This window comes from Colias eurytheme, chromosome 11 (assembly GCF_061535395.1).
Source record: "Colias eurytheme isolate Ceu_HAF_F1 chromosome 11, ilColEury1 Martin Lab GWU primary, whole genome shotgun sequence".
Taxonomy (NCBI): Eukaryota; Metazoa; Arthropoda; class Insecta; order Lepidoptera; family Pieridae; genus Colias; species Colias eurytheme.
Window position 1 is genome coordinate 770,021 of NC_142990.1, and position 25,116 is coordinate 795,136.

Genomic DNA, 25,116 nt, shown 5'->3' on the forward strand with positions numbered 1-25,116 from the left:
AAGACAAGTTATGTCATGTTACTTAGATATATCACATAATATGAAACTTGAATCTACTATTAAACCGGAATATAGAAAAATATTTCCTATAAAAATGTTCAGTATCTGCCTCCTTTTCATCTAAGTTATATGAATTGTATTAAACATATTATTAAAATATAGCCACTATGAGTACTGTACAAATTGTCTTTAAAAAAATATCATACAACGCATTAACAATAAACAATCATAAATTAATATTAAGGCTTTTCACACTCATGAAGCTAAAAAATAATTAAATATGACTGAGGCAAATTCGATCAGGCAAATCCCACGATTTGCCTGATCGATTTCGAATTACTTAAAAAAAATATTTTTTCTAATGACTCCGAAAAAAATATTATAAATGCGTATAATTGCAACATTATGCAAGTTTTTTTTCATATTTTAAATATATACTCCTAAATTGCAAGTGAAATACGTTCGGGGCTTGGGCAGTGATATACGATCTAATGAGTTTCATTCGGGAATGATTTGTGACATTCATTCAGCGTTTTCCGTACTTCACCATAGTCGTTCACCCAGACCTGTACACAGAAAAATCGATTAACAACAAGTATTAAATAAACAGAAAAACATTTAAATTGTTAACAATAGTAAATATATTTTGAGGAATTACTCCTTACATAAGACTATAGATAGAACTATGATTCGCAGGTGCTAGATCTATTGAATAATTAACCGAGATATTCCCAAAAATATATTTAAGATTGTGGAAGAACATGTTTAGTTTAACATGCACCGTTACTTGTTAAATATATTCTCACAACAAATATTAAGAACAATTAGATATTATTTACATTTATCCCATAGACATGCATGAAGCATGCTCCCACAGAAATTAGTAGAAAGCATTAATCACTTTACATTTATAAAAAGTATGAAAAAATGTAACACTGTATTGAAAAAATTATAGTGGCACAGGCGCGTTACATTGTTTCATCTCTTAAACAAAATGAGTGCGGATAGGAAAGGTAAGTGCATGTTAAAAATGTCCAGAAATACGTACCATGTTCCACTTTAATTCCATAGATTTTGAAGGATTTTGGGATAGTTTGAGAGAAAAATAAAAACAAAAGTTATCGCCTCTCAGTTAATTCCATCACTCATTCTTTTATTGTAATTTTGGTTTCTTTGTTACATAACTAACATTTGTGTGTTTCTTAGTATTTGTTGTGAGACTTAGAAAAAGTAATGTGACGTCAATGCAACAGGGCTGAAAATATATGGTTATTTGGTTAACAAAAAATATGAAAGCGTATGACATCACTTCACCTTAATGCCCTATAATCTTCACATTAATATAATAAATAGTCAATTCTAGTTTAATTAAATATAAATAATGGACTTATAGAACTTTATACAAAATGAAAATATTGTTAACAAAACCATTCATCGTACAGTTCGGTCCCATTCAGAAAGTTACACGAAAGCTAGAAACTATAAAAGGGTAGGAATCTGACGTTTTAATAAACTTTCACTCACTCATTAGACGCACTCATGAAATTCATGTATAAATTAATAATTATTTGTATTCTGCTCTTTGACTAGGTAAAAAATAACATGAACGAAATTTAAAAAATTTTGATAAAATTAAATAGTAGGTACAAAACATACGGGACTGTAAAATTCACGTGTGCAAGGCGAGAAAGAGTCTAGAATTTGTATTAATAGAAAACGATCCTAATAAAACCTTACCCTAGTAGATATGTACATAACTTGCAAGTCTCTTCATCTGAATATTACATACTAAAGTTATCAAACCTTATGAGTTATAACAATATAATAATTCGCAAAATACAGTAAAATATTTACAACTTCGAAAACCGAACAATAAATTCAATAATAATTATCGCGTTAATTTTTATCGAATTTACTACCTGTAAGACAGGATTTCAATGGACAATTTTATCTATTACTGTCGGTAAATTTATCCAAATAGTAAGATTCGTCTACTAAAAACGCTTAAAATTATAATCTCACTGGGCCAGCTATTTATACAACTAAAAAATAATTTAAAGCTTCGCTAAAAGATAAAACTATAGAAAACAAAACTCAGAATAATATAGAATCTACTTGTATTCTCGGTTTGGTTGCGAGAACCAGAGGTTCTATGAGAGGATAACGGCCATGCAAACAGCTGGCCCTAAAACGATTACAAGTTGTCAGCAGACAACAGCTGTTCAACGAGCATAACGAATATTTCTAAAATATCATCTGGCAAATAATTGTATTACTAGACGTGAACATTAACATTACTATTGCAGTCTTGAATCTTGGCGTGATAATAAAATGCTTTTCATGTCACAATTTTAAAATGGCAATACTAAATGTTTTTTTAATCGAACGTGTCAAATCAATGACAATTGTTATGGCGGTAACATCAGCATCGTTCGGATGCTTGTACCTAAATATTCATCTGTGTTGAATGTTCGGATATTGATTTTTCTAGAATACATAGAGGTGGGTGGGATGTGGTCGAAACGCCCGCTAACAGTAGTAGGACGTGGAGAGGCCCAGTTTGCATGTGTAGGAATGATACATACTGCTCCTGTTCGACACGTCCTTGTTCTCGCAGCGTTGTCCATTGAAGCCTTCTGGGCATCTGAAATTTGTGTTAAGAATACGTGAATAACGCGCTTTATTTAAAAATAATACGAACTTTACAAACAGGTACATACATGAATTTGATATTTTTGGTTTTATGGCATTCATTTTTCTATTCTTTATAAAATAAGTAATTACCATTAAACAAAATTTATATGAAATAAATAAACACAAATATCTTACTTGCAAGCCTGTTCTTGAACAAGCTCGAAGAATAAACAGGTGCCTCCGTTGAGGCAATAGGAGGAGGGGTCTGGCATAGGACACGGCGCACCGATCATTGCTGAAACATAAATTTTTCTTATTAATATTAAAGTAACTAAGTATCAGATTTTCCAGACATGAAAATTATCACACTGTGTAGGTGTATAAAAAATTTGAGCGTGTGCTCGTTTGTTATAGTATCTATTCTGGATGTGACTTTCTTAAGGAAAGGTAAAGGAAAGGTTAAACAATCATGGAAAATATGAATCTAAACTGGCATTAAAATATGAACTGTAAATTTCCAGTCATCAGTGACGCAGTTAAAGGTCTTAATTAATTACTAAGGATCATTGATCAAATATTTTGCTATTTATAGAACAGATTAGTAAATAGTTATGTCAAAATCCATAGACTAATCAATCAAATAATAATAATAAGTAGATACAATCTATATCCGTTAATCGTTATACATGCAAATGCGAGTCCCGTTGATCAGTACAATGTTGGGTAACTGATCGCGAGGCATTGTCGCGTTCACGGAACAGATTTAGTTCTCACATACTGTACACACGGCAATGTATACCGGTGGCACACGACACCTACGCTGTTAGATGATACACTTTAATGACATAATTGTGATGGAACGTATCACGCGATACAAACATATGATGCTGGGAATTGATGTGTTTATTAGTTGATGTTATAACATATTCGCAAAATAGTGAATTTTCTATACTCTTTTACAGGTTATGAATAGATATTATTTAATCGGTATTGCCATATTGGCTGATTAAGCAGACTTACTCTTACATTATTAAAGTTGTATAATTGAAAGTAGAGATTTATCACTATTACTTTCAGTATTATATCATGCACCTTATGAAGTGAAAATTCATTATTATTCATTAAAGTATTTGATATATAAGTAAGTACTTCAAAAAACCCCTGAAACTGTTTAGCCAGTGACAGACTAATTGAATATCATCCTAGGTACTTGTTTTTTCTACTTACATGTATCAGGCGCCGAAGTGGCAGGCGGCAACACGCTGACGTTAGCTGAGGCGATGGCCGGCGGCCCCACGGCGCCCTGCGCCCTGCACTCGTACGTCGCGGCGTCCTCACGCCGCGCGTGCCTTATCACTAACACCGAGCGCCTTCTGAAATTCAGCGCAACTATAGTTAATTAATTTGTATAAATAAATCAATAAGATTTGTAAATTTTGATCTTGATGCGGAAATAATAGCGTTTTAAAAATGACTTTTAGTCTTAATTGAAAGGTGAAGAAGTTTTTGAAATTTCATCCAGTGTTTCATCCAAGAAGCTTATATCTTACACTGGAGATTGCACTATGACCATTAAGTAACTTGTAACAAGAAAATATGACGTTGAATGACGCCTGTATGTTAATGTTCATACTGAAATCTCCAGTGTATTAGATATAAGCTTCTTGGTTTCATCCAATTAAGTAGATACTAGAAAGACAGATTAAAATTTGTTACTGTGGTAACTGAGAAATAAATAATCTGTATCTAATCGTTCATATTTAATTGACATTGACAGCTACTTATTTGCGCGCCATTATGAAAAAAAAGAAAGCCATTTGAAATCCGAACAAATAGACTCAAAATAGGTTACGTTTGCAAAAAATGCCTTTGTCATGACATACGGCTCGTTTAACCGAGTACAATTACGTCACAAGACATGAATGAAGTCTTATCTAAAGCAAATAAACTAACGGGAATTAACGACCCGTGAAATTGCAGTTCGCATCACTTGATCATAATTGCCTCTCATAATTGGTCCTTCTAATACCCTCTCGGTTAATCAACGCTTTTATGAGTGTGTTTACTTTAAATATGCCGTTTTATTTTTCACAAATCGTAAATATTAGGTATATTATATGTATATATTATAGTCGATTGTATTAGACTTTTTGTGTGTATAAAATCAAATTTTTCCATATTCTGTAATCATTTATTTTGAGCTATCTGTATAATCTCACTTTTTTACAATATGATACCTGCTGCAGCCTATTTAGAGTAGGTATTTATATGTAAAATAATCTAACTAGAAATTATGTAGTATATTATTGATCTAAAAAACATTTGAAATAATTATTTTGTTTACATTAAAAACTTTAGTAGTACCTTTAGTACTTACATTTACTAAAAGTTTTCCACAAAACTAGTTCAGTAAAATTCCACTAGATGGCACTATAATCAAAACACAATATCAACGGTTTATAGCAAAACATAATGACCATTCGACTGATGTAAGCCCCATATGTATTGTAATGTATTTGGATCAAGATCGACGTCTTATTGATCCGTTAATTAGAACATCACATGTGCAATTAATGGCGGTTTGAATTAGCAAAGACACCGACTAATGGCTATCATTAATTATTTCAGGCACAACAAATAAAGACTAGTGTGTTACGCGTTGTGTTGTTTTCTTTGTGAATTGTTATGGAATAATTGCTATTTTATTGTCGTTATTTATAGAGCCATTTCGTAGAATTTCTCAAAATTTTTCCAATGCAACAAAATTCATCGAATCCAATTAATGCTGAAAGATCCCCTATCGTCTTTATTATAAAGCCGTATCGAACGTGATAAGTAGGTAATTTTTTTATAAATAAAACATTACCTATAATTATACCCTCGAAACATGCATGTAGTTTTCCTTCGGCTCTATCATGGCTCTATCATAAGGATTAATCTACATTGATTCTAAAATAACGACATAACCATAGATTATAGATGCAATATCTTTGTGAAATAAAGTCTCTACTAATCCCCTCACTATAATATAATATTGCAAAAGTGTGTTTGTTTGTTTGTCTTCACATTGTAATGAACATAATTCTAAGGCTAGAGCACTCCCTAGCTCTAGTAAATTACTATTTACTCTATTTTGAATTCACTTCGACCATACAGTATGTTGTTCATCATACACATAAGACCATGAAATACCAAACCAAGTATTACCTGAAACTCTGCACCCGGAATCTCCTTAAAGCAATATCAGCCACCGGCCTGCCGTCCCTGTACCACGAGATCCGTGGCGGCGGCCGCGCGCTCGCCCGACACTCGAGCTTCACGCGGCTGCCGCGCGTCGTGCGTACCGACTGCATCGGCTCGACCCGCGCGGGACTACCTGGGTAGGGGGAAGAATTTGTGAAACATTACAGAAATAATATAGAGATTACACAAAACTCATAAATCAGTAGGTAAGTATGTAAAAATACAATTTTTATTTTATTATTATGTCTCTCTCCATAATACACGGGTACCACCAGAAGGAAGATACCCGGTCCTTTGGAAGGCTTACGTGGGGACACAGGTCCAACACGCAGAGGCCCTTTAGAGAATTTAATGTGTTGTGGGACACCAGCCGCAGCCTGCCCATGACTGCACTATAGAGATACAGCCCTGGGCAGTCCGCGGCCAATGTAGGACTATTGCAGAAAAATGGAAATGAACAAAACTGGGTTATGGAAGGGGGTGTTAGATGGACTGGTATATTGGTTCTATGGGGACTATGGACGTCTGCCTTTTCAATATTAAAAATTGAAAATAATGGCAGACGGTGACTCGCCAGTTCGGTCGATGGGCTCCCAAAAAGGTTACCGAGAATGGCAACAAGGGGGCAACATCAGCTGAACGGCTAGGGGTGTAGAGAGGTGCGGCACCGGTTTCACCATCACGGGCCTTAGGGCCCGGAGCGGGTTTCCCCGCTATTACGCCATTAGACACTTCCACCCCCGAGCATATAGCTCTGGCGGCTCCACTCTGGACGGCCAACAAAGGCAAGCCAGAGGTGGGGGATCCTGAACCTCGTCATTGTTCACTCCGAACTGCCACTGGGACAGTCCAGAGGTGAGGACAGGGGCCTCCCCCGGGAGCGCTCGGTTCCCGCGGGGTCGCTACTCCCCGACACCTCGCCACAAGGTGCCCTGCGGGGTGACTGACTGCACGGTTGGGATATCTATTGTAGATATGCCAACCGGGGGCGATGGGGTCGTCACATCCCTACGCCTTTATTATTATTATTATTATCTATAGATATATTAATCTAAGAAAATGAAATGAAAAGAAAGTAATATCTTGCAGTGGTTTTATTATAAGAAATTATATCATGATTAATTTTGTAATGTAAATAAAAAAACGAAGCGACCTATTTTTTGCGTCACAGAATAGCAAATATGCGGATACAGTACCTAATGAATTTCAAATAATGATGTTAACTTCTCATTCTGTTACAATTTACAAACTATGTATATTCTGTTAAAAGTATGATATAATAACAGTGTGCCTAAATAAATAGACTTCTTCACGTACATTTAAAATCAAATACCAAAGCAAAGGAAGCATATAATTACCTCTTATTTACTATACTTTGTCACCTTAAGACGAGGAAATATTACACCTATTAATTCACCTCATTACAATCAATTGCCAAGTCACTTATGTATTTGAAAACAAACATTACGTAGATATATTTTCAAAGCGTAAAGACGCCTTTAAAAGTTCCCAACTAAAAATAAAGTCCTGTCATTAGGCCAACGGCCTTATTATACTCTGTGACGAGTTACATATGTAGGATCGAAATAGCATATTATCTACACGTTATTCTCTATGAGGGTGACAAAAAATTGGCTCCATTTCAGTTTTAGTGTAATTCATTGATATTCTTGGATGCTAAACGGTCGGACAAAGTGATGTATGATGTCATCAATTTATTGTTTTCCCGCTTTTATTTTTAATTTGTGAATTGTCAAGGAGTTAAAGAATAATTGCAGTTTTATTGCGATGAATAACAAGGCTGGATAGGGGTGAAAATTGCATTTAAATAAAATGAAAGAGATTATGATGATATGTCATCGTTTCATATTTTTCTCTAATATTTTTTGTGGAAATTGAGCAGTTAATGATGGCGCTAAAAGATTCTGTTTTCATTTTATTCATCTTTTCGTTTAATATGTTTATTTTCAACAAAAAACTTACCTTCTTAATATTAAAATCTTAAGCTCTACCTTTTTGGTCATCATTTTATTTTGCAGTTCGAAGATGCTTTTATCTAACAAAATATCGAAGCATTTTTAATGTACCTAACTAAAGATCTGCATGCATGTTAAGGAAAAGTAAAAAACTGAATTCCATACATTTCAAATTGAAAATATCATTCATCACCTCAACGAAGTAACCATACGACTCCAAAAAGAAGGGTTTTGCGTGAACGTGCTAACTATTCCCATTGAAGATGTATCTAAAAATACAGCGAAGTATGTGTAAATAACAAAGGCCCATTAAACCTAGTGTCAGTTCTGCCAATATATGACGTCAGCCCATTGAACCTCCTACGTACTACTTTCATTCACAAATCCAACTTGGAATTTCTAGAGACTGTCAATGCCCTCGCCTAAAAATATGACAATACTATAATAGACTTTTAACGTCATATTTGTGGGTGAAGTCCACTTCGAAATAAGTCTGGTTAGGGGTAGTTAAGTGTCGATATGAATTGGCGTTGCTGAAATCGACAAAGGAAAAGTTGTGTGAAAACTGATAAGGATTCTGGTATATTTAGATGCAGTCATTACTCGAAGATAATTTTATGATTCAGATTTCTTGAATCATATAATATTGGTTAATAAACAGAAGACTAGTCTTTGACATTTCAAACTCAATAATCTTCAATTTTCAATTAGTTGTTGTGTTATTGAGCAACAGAAGTTATCTTGAGATATCCGATAGACGCTGAAATTTTACCTTTACGCAAAATTTACCTTACACATAACTCTATCAGCGTTAACACCAAAACATTTTATACAACAATTTATCAAAGCTCTTAAAATTTAAACCAACGTATTTCACGTACGTATTCAACCAAGAAAACAAAATGCGACCCTGTAGAACATCATATTGACTGTATATCTGAAATACGCTTACAGTAGACAATTTTTCATATACTTTTCTACATTATCGAATAGTATTAACGGCTTCAACTATCTGAGTGACATTTTTATACTACCGTTAACTTTGTCAACGTTTGGCGAGGATCCAACACACCTGAGCTCTTCCTGAGGATGTGACGAACTATTTATGAAGCTTACCAACTGACGAGACGGGATAATTGGCCTGCCCAGATTCGTGACGCCACTATTTTTATATTATGAAATTGATCGGCGAATACTCAAAAAGGATGAAGTACAATTTACTCACTGTACAATTAGGCAAAACGAGAAAACCTGGGAACTGTCCATGGTGGAGAGTGCTATGAAATTATCTAGTAGAGAAGACTAAGGCTAGCCCGTAAAGAAGGCATTGAAATCCGTACTATGCTTTTATCTGTTCTGTGGTAATTTGCCCTACAGACACACACTACACCAATAAAAATCACGCACATGTCTATGAAATTTTCAAAACAAAATAAGGTTTTATGTCCATCTTTAATTTTAAGAGAATTCCGCCGAATACCAGTTAAAGGAAGTCCGTAATGATTAATCGAATATGATTCTGGGACGTTTATAGTTCATCGTTAGGCGACGTCGCCGCTCTTCCTCGTAGGAAAACTGGAACATACTTCTTACAAATAACCGAGGCAATTAAAGACAGGCGGTCAGTAAAGTGTTTGAAAATAAACGAAGTGCATCACAATAGTAAAACAGTACGTAAACAGCGCTCGAAATAGGCAAGCCTGCGCCTGCAGAGGATTGCCGAAAGTAAACAGTGAGGCAATATTTTAGTATGTATTAATGATTAAATTGGTTTTATATTGTCGTAATAGATTGTTGAATTTAGAGGAAGTAGTAAGAAATTCTCCTCTGTGAGCTGTTATGCAATTTGGGTTTATAATCTGTGCTAATTTTTCATCTGCAAGTTCACTTGCATGCACTTTAACTATAATATTAGACTACAGTTTCTGTTTCCATACAATTTCCAACCTTAATATTGCTATTTTAAGAGAAGCAGTGTATATTTACTGCAGTTCCAAATACGAAAAATTCTGATTCAAATATAGAAGCAAAGCAATTCACGCAAAATTTTAATCGGATTTAGATAAATTTAAGAAAAGATCTCTGTCTATAGTAAAAGTAGTAAAACCGCAAGCATATTCTAGTTCATAATATGTATAAGTCCTACCTATGGCTTACAAACAATACAGACTTAACAACTCTTAAAAATCCATCGTGTGTGTTCCCTTGCCTTATAAAACAAAACTTTACAATCTTCGTAAGCCACAATTTATTACTTGGTACAATACACATATGGAATTAAGTCATATAATTGTAAATATTATGTTCATAGAACGTGTAACATCGATGCTGTTAAAAGGTAATAACTTTTTATACATTCATGTTTAACTTCATTTCTCTTTGTGATTTATATCGATTGGTTCGATTTATGTTGCATCTGAATGTAATGTTTTAATTAAAGGGAAATAGATATTTTGAAATCAACATTTTGTTACTACGTTATGTGACTTTAATCGACATTAAAGAATTCACAAAATATATGGAAAGTAGTACAAAGTTTATTCTGGCAACGATTTACATGTAAGCATTTAAATTTCTAAGAAATTTGTATAACTCAATATGTAGATTTAATTAGCACAGAAATATAAAACAGAGTGATTCACCTACTGTAAAAATTATGTGCGTGGTATACTTTCATTGAGATAAATGTGCCAGCCAAATTAATTGTATACTTGTTGGCATCGATAATTGTAAGGGTCGAATAATTAAAGCATCAGCTTTCGAGAAAAATAACAAAGAAAATCTCAATTTATATTCTGTATTCTTGTAAATTCATTAGATGATGTAGTTACCTAATTAATTACTCATGAAGCTAAACCCCATGAAATAATTACGATTTTCAATCACGTATCCACCTTCAACAGATTAAAAAAGATTCCACGTTCAATCGAATAATTGCAACACAAAACACAGCCCTAATCCAGATTAAAAAAAAAATCTAATCAACGAAATTACCAGAACTCGAAATTACGGATTCAAAAGTCGAAAAAAAGTCGATTATTAAAAACCGTACGGCGAACGACGATGCAGCAAGTTTGTTTACGCCGTAGTAAGGTGCGCGGGGCGCGGGGCGCGTGGAATTCTACTACTACGTCTGATGAGTCCGTTTTTTTATCGCATTCGGGTTTCCTTTTGATTCGCTTACTTTTTTCGTTAGCGCCCAGTTTGGTGATGGCAACTCCATAAACAGTTACACTCTCGAGGCAACCCCACTGAATTGTTTTTAAATGATGGCGCGCCGTTGTGCGCGCGCGGTCTCCTATAGTGCATGCCTCAAATTTTAGTGCGCGTTTAGCTTTGTTTTTAAATCCTTAAAAGTTTGACAGAAATAATGGTAATGAGATAAATCGTTTGAATTCAAATCGACGTGCATATTTTCGGTTCGACGCTTAGAAATTCATCTTGGGCGATTTGCATACCGCGAATTCAGATCGCAAGAACTCGCTGCAATTTATTTTTGTTAAAAGTCCTATAGCGAGCCTTTATGATATGCCGATAACTTGTATGGTAATGATAGAGAATAATATCGGTTATTTAATTTTTTGTTCGTGCAGTGTTTGAATATCTGCTCGTCTACATTAACATAAAACAACATGATATGAAAATGTAGATCACATTTTTAGTCAATTGTCTTTGCAGAATTTCTTTTCTCATCCCATACAAAATTTAGTTTAAACTTTAAATGGTTATACAACAAAAAATAAATATATCTTCGATATAAAGCACACGATCGCACCAAAACCGTTCGATCGTAGTGTAGTCGGCAAAATCAATACGGTCTTTTGTTGGTCCCCACATGGAGCGGCCTTACGATAAGCGCATCGCAATATCCACTCCGTCTAAAGACAGTAAAATGTACATTTATATTTTTTCTCCTTTATGTTATGTCTAAATTCAGATTTTCCTTATTCCGCGCGAACTTCTGTTTGTTTTAACACGCTTTTGGATGTTTTCGTTTACGGTTTTCTGGGAAAATTTTCGCTGCGCTTTGTGTTAGACGTAAACAACAATACTATATGTGTGTTTATCCTTAGCTGTTGTCTATGATAAATATTACTATATCTATCAAGAAGAAAACTTGATACAATAGTTGAACGATTTTCAATTTATTTAGTATAGCTTCAAACACATATATACCTACACAAAAACATAATTACCTACCTACATGTAAGTGCAGTAAGTATTGCATAAGTTTTCAACAAATTACCCAATCTTGTAAAAAGCGTCTCTTAAATAATAATTGCGTTAATAAAACGAATTGTTTGAATGTGATATTTTAATTTAAATAGCTCAGTTTGCATGTATGGTAATGCACATACCTTGCATGGGAGCACTTCAATTATCCATGATGCCGCTAATTTGTGCCTCCAACCTCGAGGCCGTATTTAATATTAATAAGCGATGCCTGGTAGCAAATTTGTATTATTTTGTGGCTGCTTAAAGATTTTTTATGTTTTGTTGTTTAAATATTTCTTCGATTAAGATTTTTAGTTTTCATATATGTATGTAGATAATTAATAAATAACTGATAATGATTAATTATGATAAAATATGAACTATATTTATTACAAAATGTGAACAAATAAAAGGGTACAACTTTTTTTTCAATTCATGACATTATTTAATACTCATTAAAATTATAAGTAATTTAAACTTATAAAAGAAAAGTGTTTCTGGGTCTTAAAATCTTAATTAGGGGTTCAATTCGAGGATTCATAACAACTCAAATACTTAACTTTATAAAAATATTTAATCAGGAGCATTCCATACATGATTTCAGGCAACAAATTCTTCGAAATTCCCTAAAAATTGCAGCTATGCGCATGCGCATGCTAACGATTATCAAGGATGGTATAATGACTAACATCGCGTGCCAGGACGTTAACCGATTTAGGAAATATTCGCAGGTTCGATGACTTGTAGAGGTCGTAGCAGACACAGGATGAGAGTCCTTTGGCAGTGTTGCCAGGTTGAAATGTAAGGATAGTTCAAATTCTGGCCTATATTTTTGCCATAAGGTAATGAGGATCATAACCAAACGAAGATGTGATTTAAATCTGAAATATGACGTCTCATTAGTATGTTTAAATATCCTACTTAGTGATTTAATATTCGGTACCATTAACACACTTTAAATTACTTGTTTCAGCTATCCATCCAAATAAATAAATAAATACTTATCACCAAATAAATCAAGGACCCAATCCTTTTATATTTCATTCTTACAAAGAAGTATCTTTAAAACTAGAAACTACTAATATTACCTGTGAATATTACACACAAACTACGACTCGCTAAACACCACTGAAAACGATGTGAATTTTTTTTCAAGAAGATATAAAATCATCACTGAACTGAGCAAATAAAAAGCATCATCTTGTTTTCGCTACTCCGTTAAAATGATCCCTGTGACCAAAACTCGTCGACTATGAGACTGAATCTGATACTCTGCGTTAGTCAGAATGTTTTTCTGAAAATGAATAATTGCATAGTCATATACAGTCTATACTTAAATTTCCACGAAGCCTAGTAATCCGTTAATACTCTGATTAATTGCGGCTCCATATATATAGGTATTGATTCATTTTGGCGTAATGCCTGTTTTTGTAAGTGATTCAGTAAACAATTATTATTTTACTTGCATATATATAGACTAAAATAAACGCACTGTTGTAACGAGAGGTATTTTCGGATAGAGTAAACAATGGATTTGTAATTTTTGCACCTAAAAATATCTGCGTGAGATATCTCCTTGAAGTTTTTTCAATGGATTTGTGAGATTCGTTGGCTATTGCTTTATCTGTCAAATAGTTTTGTGTTTAATTGTATTTTATAGATGTTAGTATTATTTATATCTGGTAAGAAATTTTAGGTCCAAAATAATTTACATGGTTACGAATAGTAAAGAGTAAGGAATTTTAATCACATCTTTCAGGCACATATTTAAAATTATTCTCCTAAATTGTAATTGTGTCCGTAGTAATAACAATAAAAATCCGATTTCTATACATTTAAAAACGTAAGCTTCAAATAATACTGGGATAATATACAAATAATACTACAAATAACAAATGAAAAAATGTATGTAAGAAAATAAGGAAGTCCTATTCTCGTAGACTGTAGAGTAATAAAGTCCGCCGTTACAGTTGAATTATATGAGACAGTTCGTCTCATCTTAGAACAATCAAGGTTTTTACTCTATAAATACGTAATGCATTACTGAAACATTAATTATTATTTCTGGAAGTTTTGTCTTTCAATTTGATTTTCTACTTTGAATCCTGTTTGGGTTCTTCATACGGGAGGTATTTGTAATTTGATTGTAATAATAATTTAGTCAAATTCAACTTTCTTAAACGAGGCAGTAAATTGAATTTTTTTTATCCCTTGTAGAATATTCATATAAACAAACCTATAAAAAAGTAAAATTTTATAGGCGTAGGTATTTATGCTAACAATCCATATATTTAAGTAATTCTAAAGTATCCAGGAAAGTGAAAGGAAATACGAAATAAAGCAGAGTTCGCCACCGCCATCGTAGCCTCTAGAAATTCCTCGAAGAATCGCCATCGCATTTGCATCGCAATGCACACATCTAATTGCAGTAATACCTGTCAGACTCACCTTTTAACCCACTTGTATCTGGATTCCATTCCATTGTCACAACCACTTCATTCGTATTCCGTCCACGCTTTCATCAAAAGCCGCTATTCGCTCAAGTGTTTCTAAATTCTGTCCCTTTTCATCGAACACTGAGTCTGTGTGCTCATACGGTTTACCGTAATATGCCCAATCCACGCCAGCATTGGAAAACAAACACCCGCGTCTATTCGCTTTGTGATCAAACAATATACGGACAAAGTCGGTAACAATCCAATGTTTGTATTTGAAATGCTTCGGTGTCTTTAATTCCAACACCGCCTCCTATCTGTTTGGTTTTAACATTATTTCAAGTGTAATGTTCTAATTTTTTGTTTGTTTATGTGTGAGAATCTTAATAAGTAAATATAAATACTTCGTTCGAATTCTTTCTTAATAGCCATTGATGTGTTTCAGCGGTTTAGAGAGTTAATCACTATTATTAATTTCTTTGTTGGTATTGTTAGCTTTTATGATATATAAGTATAAATGCATTCTACCTGGAATATATGTTATATATTCAGTATTTATAAATAGTAATTATAATGCGTCATTTGGTTGAGTATTTTGTCACTCAAACCATTTTTCATCGAATTGACGATCTACCATAGTATCTATAACTATTATCAACATCATCAACAAAGAGAATAACCGTTACCCTTACAAAAAGGGTAATCCAAGTAATTGAAATCGAATTCCTTCCGTCCGTAACACGAGGTCTGCCGTCTGCTCATACTGGGACATTAAAATGCACCTCGGGATGACCGCACAAGTCGTCGGCATCTATCGTTGAGCCAATTCGATAACTCTCCCTAATGACTTCGATTAAAAGCGATTATGGCCCTCTCGGCAAAAACGGACTCCTCCGTCTTCAACAAAACTGTGTAATTAGACAATTTCTTTCCATATATGAGCGGGAATATTTTAATGCCCGATGTTAGGAGGCAAATAAATGCTTTGCATAATTTAAGATGTGCTCGCGATTTCACTTGTTTGTTTATGTTTGTGGTGGTCTAGTTTGTTATTCGTGTGGTATTGTTTAGAAGGATTTTTTGCATTGTTTGTTTTGCGCTGTTACATTTACTATTGGATTTTAGTTTTCACTTTTCAGCTATATGTATCGTATCTACTTATTGGGAAAACTATATGAGAATTTATTCAACTTTTAGCAATGTTAATTGAAAATATTTATAAATGAAAAGGTCCGGCAATCAATTAAAGGTCTAATTATGTCCAAGACAATTAAACACCCAAAATCTGCATAGGTTTACATCGGGAATGTATAGAGGGCGCCCAGCTAACGGCGCGGGCGCTTTTTGCTAACAGTATCTCAATTTTATTGTCCATCGCTTCATACTTTTTGGTTGTTTTGCGTCTGCTCCCAAAAGATCCTAATCTTTGATTTAGGTGCCTTCCGATAAAGACGTGTTTAAGAATAACTTTACTGTCTTAACATATACCGACGTGTGCTTTTATTTGAAAAAAAATTATGAAATGAGCAATTTATAAACAATGTTTGGTGCAAGTACCTTGTTATTTGGAGTTTATTTCATGTATTTTTTTATGTGCTTTTTATTTGAATTTTTGCATAATCTGTACGATTATAAAGGTATATCTGCGAATATGCACCCACTTATAGAAGAAGCTGAGTACCTCTCCTGTATAAATACTTCATCATATAAAATACTGTAATCAAATGTATTCTTTTCAATTTATATTAATACGAATGCTTATATTATAAACGTAATTACATAGCAACCCACATTGCAAGAGGCCCGCATGGAAACATCGTACGCATCCGCGAATCACTGCATTTAAAATTTTCACTTACGCAAATTATTCAGATGCCCAAGCCATATGGGAGCTTAAAAAATAAGGCCGTTCGAAAGAGTCGCCACTGGAAAGTGTCACAACGTAAAAATTAAAGGCGTCTTTTTTCGAATTGTTTTTAAGTTTATTTTCGGTATTCTATTTACATAAATGCGCGGGATCTGAAACGCCGACTAGCCGGCCGAGTCCGTTCTCACATTTCTGCATCGATTTTTGAATCGATTTATGGAGACGGACCACTCGTTTATGGCTCGCCTTTGTGCAATTATGGATTTGTTTTAGCGACGGAATGTTATTAGATATGCTCTTGATAGATGTGTTCTTTAGATGAAATTGAAAAGTAAATAGAATTGTAAAGGGAGTAAGATTAAGTGAGGTAGTTATTAAAATCAGATCATGTGCTGATCATTATCTTATCCAGATAATTTGGTTGTAAATTCTTTATTGTCCCAATGAAATTGGCATTCACATCATGAAAATGACACATATTACATGGACTACACATGAACTTGCCCAGTATCTTTAACTAATCAATCCTATATTTCCAATAAAGTCTAAGAATATTTTGATTGCCTATATGTATAATTACTAGATGATACGTGATTCAACGACTGGCTTCCTGACGCGTGTCGGTTGCATCTGTTATGACTGCTGAACTATGATTGTAGTTACTTTCTGGTAGCTAAATTACGATAGTAACTTGTTACTCCAGCACTGTCTGACGAAGATACTCGAATCAAATCATCCCCAAGCGACTGGAAATCATCCACAATTCATACAACACCTAATTGGCCGTGGCTCCCAAACCGATAACATCTCAAACGGGCCGCGGATCATTAATCTTCCTGCCGATGGGTTACTGGCCCTCACACCCTATTGTCCATGTTACGAATTTGCACTGTCCGTCTGTTGCAAGTTTCTTATGGTGAACAGAGAAAAGTTTGTTTCAGTACAGTAATACACAGAACACTCTCCTGGTGATATTATAAGAGAGAGGTCTCTGTAGTGAGTCAATTCTGTAAGGACCAAGAGAAACCATGCATTTAAAAGATAAATCTATTTTTATGCCGTCAGTTTTAAGCCAGGAAACCTACCGATGATAAGATTCATTAAAAGGTGACAACACTATAATGACTAATAAGAAGATTTGAATACAAAAGGATTCTTGATAGAGTAATACCATCTTCTGACGTATTTTCTAACTACCCTCAACCATCTGCATCGATATGGGTAAAATAAATATATTATGTAATATAAATAGTTGTGTGATGGAAAATAAATATAGCTTCATATACAACAGCTGACTTAACTTGACCAACAGTTTGATCCTAAAACTTTTTAATGTTAAAGTTCATTGGATTAATATTACGTCTTGTAATCAAATATGTTAACATAAATTGGAGGGCATTATCAAATTTCGAGAGCAAGAATTTAAAACAGAACCGTGGCAAGGAGTCGCAACCTAGTATACAAAAATAAAATTCACAATACGCTACTAAGCCAAGGAAAAACCTTTGAAACGCGTTTGTTACGCCAAAATCAGCTCTATATATTGTGTATAAGGTTGTTTAGGTGGTATATAGTGTATGTATGTTTGTAATTAGATTCTGACAGGCAAAGGAGCCGATTGTCAAAAACGCGGCGCCAACGCACACGCGTCGTAAAGGCAGAAAAAATATAATAAGATTAGACATTTTGAAGTTAACCGATCGGCGGAGGTGAAATTTTTGTTTTTATTTATGCGCCGTGGTGATGGTCTAGATTTAGAGGTCGTTCGATTTGCATGGTTTGAAATGTAGTTTTTGTTATGCTTCAATCGCATGTTTGTCTTTATGTAGGGGATTGTTATGCGAATTGGAACTTAATCACAACTTGTAGATTTCTTTATTCTAAATGCGCAAGTGTGTATAGTACATGTTTCCAAATATGTTTGATCATTAAAACATATGATTTTAATGAGCTTTAGCATAATTGGCATGTCCCTAAGTAGAGTAAAATATAGAGAGTGCAATTTTCAATAACTGCTTATATCACAAAACTTCGAATTTTACGAATTTTAACATTTCAGTTTTTTTAATGGTAGTTTTAGTACATTTTCTTTAACTACAAAATTAATTGCTCATCTCTATGACGATAGTTTCTGTGACCGAACATAAAATACATTTCTGAGTCACTCTTGAATCGCGTATCGTAAGTTGTAACAAAAATAATGTGTTGCAGTTGCCAACACTGATTTTTCAATGCATTGAGCTAATTTTTTTATTGAATTTACGAGTTTTAAATAGGCCAAGAGATGTCGGAGAAAATTGAGAGCAAATAGGTCGAGTGTAAAGATTTAAATATATCTATTGGTGGTTAGAATAAGGTTATTGGTGTATCGTATATATTGTTTGAAAGGAAGTGTAAGTAGATTAAATATTGTACGTATCTAATTAAACTAGTATCGAACGGTGGTAGAAATTGGACAATGTTATAACTAAACATTTATTTTAGCGGCTAATTTAAAGGAATAAATACCCTAAAATATTTATTAGACAGACTGTGTTTATTGTTAAAGTCAACAGACTTTTATAAGCTTTCCTAAATCGTTTTACATGGACAAATAGTACGGAACGCAGTTCTTTAAAAATAAAAAATTCAAAACAAGAACGTTTAACGAAGAATTAATTATGATTATTTTGCTATAAAGTAATATAATAAAAATTAATTATTACACGAATTATCAAGTTGCAGTGCCAAATGTTTTCGCAAAACAGATGATACTTGATAATTATTCTGTGGGAGGCAAAAAGTACATTTATAAAAATTAAACGGTAATCCATATTTATGTGGCGCAATTTGTCAGCTCAATTACGTTTCAACAAGAACATTGTTGGCTTCAAATTCGGTTTGTAAATAATATTTTACGTCATATTTGCAAAACTTTATGATGATGCGAATCCTGAAGATTGTTTGTGAAAATAAATTGCTGTTTATTTGATAGTTGTTCGTTTGGTTTTTACAATTTTTTAATGTGCACAGAAAATTTTGTTGAAGTTTTAGCGAAATCGTATCTAATATTTATTAATTATGGGTAGCTTTCAGTATAAGTGTTGAATATGTTTATTAATATGATCTATGATCTATATTCTATTTTTATTTAGAAGAAATCTTATCAAAATCGTTCATATGTGAAAACACTTACTATAACAGTTTTAAAACTTTAAACTATGAAAACTGTAGTATAAACGTAATACAGCAAAGCTATAATCTACAATAACTATAAGTACTATATTAAACTATAGGTAGGTATAGATATTAAAATGCATCAAACTATAAAAAATATAAGATTTAAGTATGTATTAAAAATAAATCGACCTAATTCTTAATATCAAAAGGAACGAGTCGAGTTGTGAATTCCGTTTTTCCGACACTTTCTTAATGGCAAGTACTTTTATTGAGGAAAATTCATGTAGAGATGAAAATTTAAGTGTACATAAATTTTATGTAACGTATATGACATAACTGGGACGTAATACTAACCCCGAAATGTGAAAATTTCAGGGAAATTCTGAGTAAGCTTTCGATGCAGGTAAATAATACGAATTTATGTTAGTAGCACAATCTATTAATATACAATTGTATACAATATGAAATAGGAGAAAATGAATCCCTATTTACTTTGTCACGGCGTTATGTTGAAATACTTGATAGGTAGGTACCTAATAAACTATAACTTACTGAAAATAACAAGTAGTTCTTATAAAATCTTATCTTAATTTTCTATTTGAATCTATACTAATATTATAAAGCTGAAGAGTTTGTTTGTTTGTTTGTTTGTTTGAACGCGCTAATCTCGGGAACTACTGGTCCGATTTGAAAAATTCTTTCGGTGTTAGATAGCCTATTTATCGAGGAAGGTTATAGGCTATATATATATCATTACGCTACGACCAACAGGAGTGGAGCCACGGGGGTGAAACCGCGCGGAGCAGCTAGTAACTAATATAATCCATTCTTATTTCCCCATATCAAATAGATTAATCACTAATGTATTTAGGAACAGACGTTTCGGTACGATACACGAGTTATTGACACACAAACATACAAATATTATTAAGTATATTAGTGGGATAAGTGATGTAAAAAATTGAAAGAGGACACCCACTTTTCAGTTGGTACGCGCATGTAATGTCTCAATTCAAATGCGTCAAAAAAAAAAGAATAAGTTACGTACGGTCAGCAGAGGAACCTTTTTTATTTTAATATTTTTTTTCTGATAGGTTTCTGAATCTGAATTTATGAGTATGAAACTTAAATAGTAGTAAGTTAAGTAATAAATTGAACAGATTAGTTTTTATTTATTGCACTTTTCATATTGAAAAACCAGAACTTGACAAAATTATACTCATTATATTTTAACGATACGAATATTTAGATGTTTAGATGATTTTATTAAGGCCATACATATGAAACGTAATAATCCAAATTAAGTGAGAGCAAAATATCGATAAATAAATCAGAGCTTACTTGAATCTTTAGCAGCTTTCCATATCAATTGAATAACTAGATACAATGATAAGATGTGACTCACTCACAAACAGAATAATGTTCTGGGTAAGAACACTTCACATTGCGCAATGATTACAATATTTGGGCGATAATTGAGCGCGAACGGATTTATTGAATTGCAAAACTAACATCCGTTGTAACTATTTATTACACTGGGTAATATAATTTGCCAAGGAAGTACCATTTTTGCGTCTACGTGGTAGAAGATGAAAAAAATACGATGTCTGCCTTGAATTGATTGATAATACAACTATATGTTTAAAAATAAGAGCGTTTGTTCATCATCCACGATTGGAATAATTCAGTTGATATATTACGTATTTATAGAAAAAGTTACCCAAAATACTAATTTAATTAATTAAATAAGCTCTAAATCGCCATTGTTTAGGAATATATTATGAAGTTAGAAGTAAGTCCCTAAAATTGTGAATTTATGATTACATGTTAATATTCTAGATACACTGCTTTTACCTTTAGCGCCAATACCATAATTATTAAGATTTATAATTATTAAGATGTGATTATATGGCTTCAACAATTCTAAATATCAATGAAATGTCAATAAGACGTTAAATCCGCACGCAAGCAATTCGTCACAGACTCACTTTCAAAATAAATGTCGTTGCAAACGGTACGTCGCGTCTCGTCTATTTCGGGCGCCCGCCCAGCCAAGTTTATTGACTCACAGTATACCCGGATTCTTTACAATTTCTAATACTTACTGCGAGTGGCTGCGTTTTTCAGACGGATTGCTGAAGGTAAAACGGTGAAAGGGCTTTTGAAAAGTGAAGGAACCCCTTTTGTTGAATGTGCAGTGACTATTTAGTTAGATTATATTACTAAGAATTACCTATGTTAATATCTTTATAATACAAGATTTGTAGAGTTTTGTTTAAGGTAGATATTTCATTGTAATTAGACCAACATTTTTTTTGTGAAAATATTATGTGTTTTGTAGACGTATATTATTTAATTAGAATTTAACTAAAATGTATTTTGTATTGTATCAATTGCTTATGCAACTTCAAAATTTATTACCTCCATGTACATCAAGCTCAACTCATGTACATATATTATTAAAACGACAACATATTAATGACAAAATAATTAATAAACAATATGTATCATATTGACACTAGATGGCACACATGGTTACCGCAATCGATAGAAAAAACTCAACATTCAAACAACTTTCCAAAAGCCAGTACTTAAAACAACACAGAGTTGAATTCGCTTAATAATTGGGGCTTTAATGTTAAGCCTGAAGCAGATGCACGCGCCATCTGTCGCGGGCACGAGACAGTTTTTTCACCTTTTTTCATTACTCGCCCTTGAGCAACAGCAACAGTTATACTATCGTCTGATATTATTTTTTTAAACTTTTACGCGCATGTTGACCGTACAACGTATTGTTAGACTTAAAACACGATTATTCAGATGTGATATTGTTGATCAGGGATAAAAAACATAACCGATCACTTAGGAATAATGTAGCTTTCTGCTGATGAAAGTATTTATAAAGTTCAGTAGTTTCAAAGTTCCAAACAAACAATCAAATCTTTTTTATTTATATTTATGCGTATAGAATATTGATGATTTTTTTTGTTTCTTTTACGGTTAAAAATTGATAGCTTTCTTTTACGGTTAAAAAGTAGGAACTGTAAAGTCTTGAGAGAATTCTCACTGCTAAAAATAAGTGGACAAAGAGATATTATTTTTTATACGCCATTAAATCATTAATTGGCGGAGACGCATATAATTAATGAATTATTTAAACGCAAGGTGTTAATGTTAACGAGGTCGCCGACTCAGTTAAGAGTTAAATTATTTTATGATTTTACTCACATCATTATGTGAAATTTGTGTAAATAGAGTGGTCACTAGTTTTTTCCCGCGAAGACGCTTGCATCTTCTTCCGTTAATTCTATTTTATTTATGTTCTATAATACTGTCGAATTTTCACCAATCTCCATTTTTTATATTTCTAAGCTTCGAAAATATATGAGAAAACTGACTATTTACATCATCGACGAAACGACATAAATCGTGAATTACTACACTAAGCTCACCTTAACTTAAAAATTCAATACACATTCATTTTTTTTTCAATAAGTCGAATTAAAACTGAATTAATACGTCACAAATATCGTTCGCGCGTTTGCAGTTATGTTAAAACTTACGACCACGTGGAGCAGGTGTATCTTGTATAGTTTAATCTTTAGATTACTATTATTGACTTTTAATTATAGGTTTATAGTTAAATGGCAGCGTTTAATGAAGATGCTTAATCAACAAGTCGAATATCACCTGGACTTTATTTATTTATTTATATTAGTCTATTTTAGTGGGTCTTGCGATATATGAAATTACTAGCGACCCGCCCCGGCTTCGCACGGGTGCAATGGCGGCCGGCCGGTACCGCCGCAAACGCTACGTTCCGCAATTTTTAAATCTGTAATATCTTCGAAAATATTCACTTAAATCATACGGTGTAAAGGGCCATATAGATCTATATTAAATGAACAATGTATTCAAGGTATTTAATTGGTTAAGGATTAATGCTGTATTGGTTAAAATCGCTTCGAAAATTATCCATTATTTGTCGTAAAAAGTAAATGACAAAAAAAAGTTATTGTGGGTTATCCATAAGAGATAGACATATACCATCGCGGACTTTTCTGTAGACCTTTTCAATGTGTACAATACTTAGTACATTATTTTGATAAAACTCGTAGGGTTCAGCCTGCGTTTGCAATATAAGCGGAATAAAATGTAATTATTTACGACATCACATTAGAAACCTCAAAAATAACAGTACTTCTCCACTATTTAATGGATGTTATTATACATATAAACCTTCCTCTTGAATCATTCTATCTATTAAAAAAAACCGCATCAAAATCCGTTGCGTAGTTTCAAAGATTTAAGCGTACAAAGGGACATAGGGATATAGGGACATAGGGACAGGGAAAGCGACTTTGTTTTATACTATGTAGTGATAATTCACTGATTGTGTTTAATTATGTTTGAAAACTGAGCTTTTAGTTATTTATTTGATACTTATTTGAAAAAAAAATGTATTATGTAAAAAAAAAATATAATAAATTTTGACTGGGAATGGGACTCTATTTGAAGAAAATTACCTACAGTCGTAAAAGATGCATAATTATCGTGTTGTATCTAAATTGATTTTGATTCATTAGAAAATTATATTAGACTCTATCAGTAAAAGGTGATGGAATAGTTTTTAAATATGTATATTAATTAAATGAATATTAATAAGATATAATTAAAAACAAATGTGCAGTTAATACATAATTAGCGTTCTCGACAGTGTTACATTATAGAAGAGAGCGATTTTTTCATTGCAACATTTTTTTTGTTTTAATTTTTCTATTACACACAGAATATGCATGCATGAGCATGTAAAGTTGGCAAAATCTGAAATCATGGGCATACTTTTCTTCTCAGCGCAAGAAAGAATTTGTCTTTCATAGCCTTAACTAATATAATAAATCCAATATTGATTTCACTAGAATGTTCAAGATTTTTCGTGACACGAATATTCTCGAATTTTCTTTTGATAATAGAAACTATAACATAAAATAAATCACTTCATTGCACAATTCACAGAGAGAGCCAAATTACATTTCACAAATAATTCGATTGTATTTTGTGGCCTTATCGCTTAGATGCTTTCTTCCAGGCAACCTTGATTGCTAATGTGCAACTATGTACTATGTTTATGTGGTAACTAAGTTTGCTAGATAGGTATGTGTAGGTACTTTAGTTAAGGATCGTCGCTCAGTAACATAAACAAACGCTAACAAAGTTAATGAGAGCTAACAAGCGGTGCAAGCGTTTCTTGTCCATTGTGTGCGTGTTCCCACGTCCTACGTAACGCATAAAATATTTTTTATGATAATCTCCTTATTTTTATATATTGTAGTGCCCGATACAGATGTGACGCACTTTATTAGTTTTTTGCTTCAATTTAATTGGAAAATTTGAAAAGCTTGAGGTGAATTTTTGTGTGCCTTTAAATAGAATTATTGATTCTAAAAATCAGTAAAAACTTCTAAAAACTTGTGGACAGTGGAATCATTAGCCAGTTAATTACTGAATACGTTGTTATTCCTGCAAAAATAGAAATTGTCTGTCAAATGTTAATTATAAATCAAATTGAAAGAATGAGGAATGTTAT

The 25,116-nt window shown here is 33.0% G+C and overlaps 1 protein-coding gene across 2 annotated transcripts in view; it reads right to left on the minus strand.

The window, feature by feature from the left end:
• Positions 1 to 337: 337 nt before the first annotated feature.
• The window catches only part of vn (membrane-bound neuregulin protein vein), a 55,857-nt gene continuing 31,078 nt past the window's right edge, over positions 338 to 25,116 (minus strand). Inside the window, exons 2-6 of one of the 2 annotated variants that reach the window (XM_090107325.1) lie at positions 5,842 to 6,010; positions 3,862 to 4,007; positions 2,830 to 2,929; positions 2,586 to 2,644; positions 338 to 566 (exon numbers count right to left, since the gene is read on the minus strand). In XM_090107325.1, the coding sequence (XP_089963451.1) occupies positions 544 to 566; positions 2,586 to 2,644; positions 2,830 to 2,929; positions 3,862 to 4,007; positions 5,842 to 6,010 (497 nt within the window). In that variant the 3' untranslated portion in view covers positions 338 to 543. Of the gene's footprint in view, positions 567 to 1,118; positions 2,645 to 2,829; positions 2,930 to 3,861; positions 4,008 to 5,841; positions 6,011 to 25,116 lie in introns of those variants that run through there. The other variant, XM_090107324.1, reaches the window with a different exon arrangement.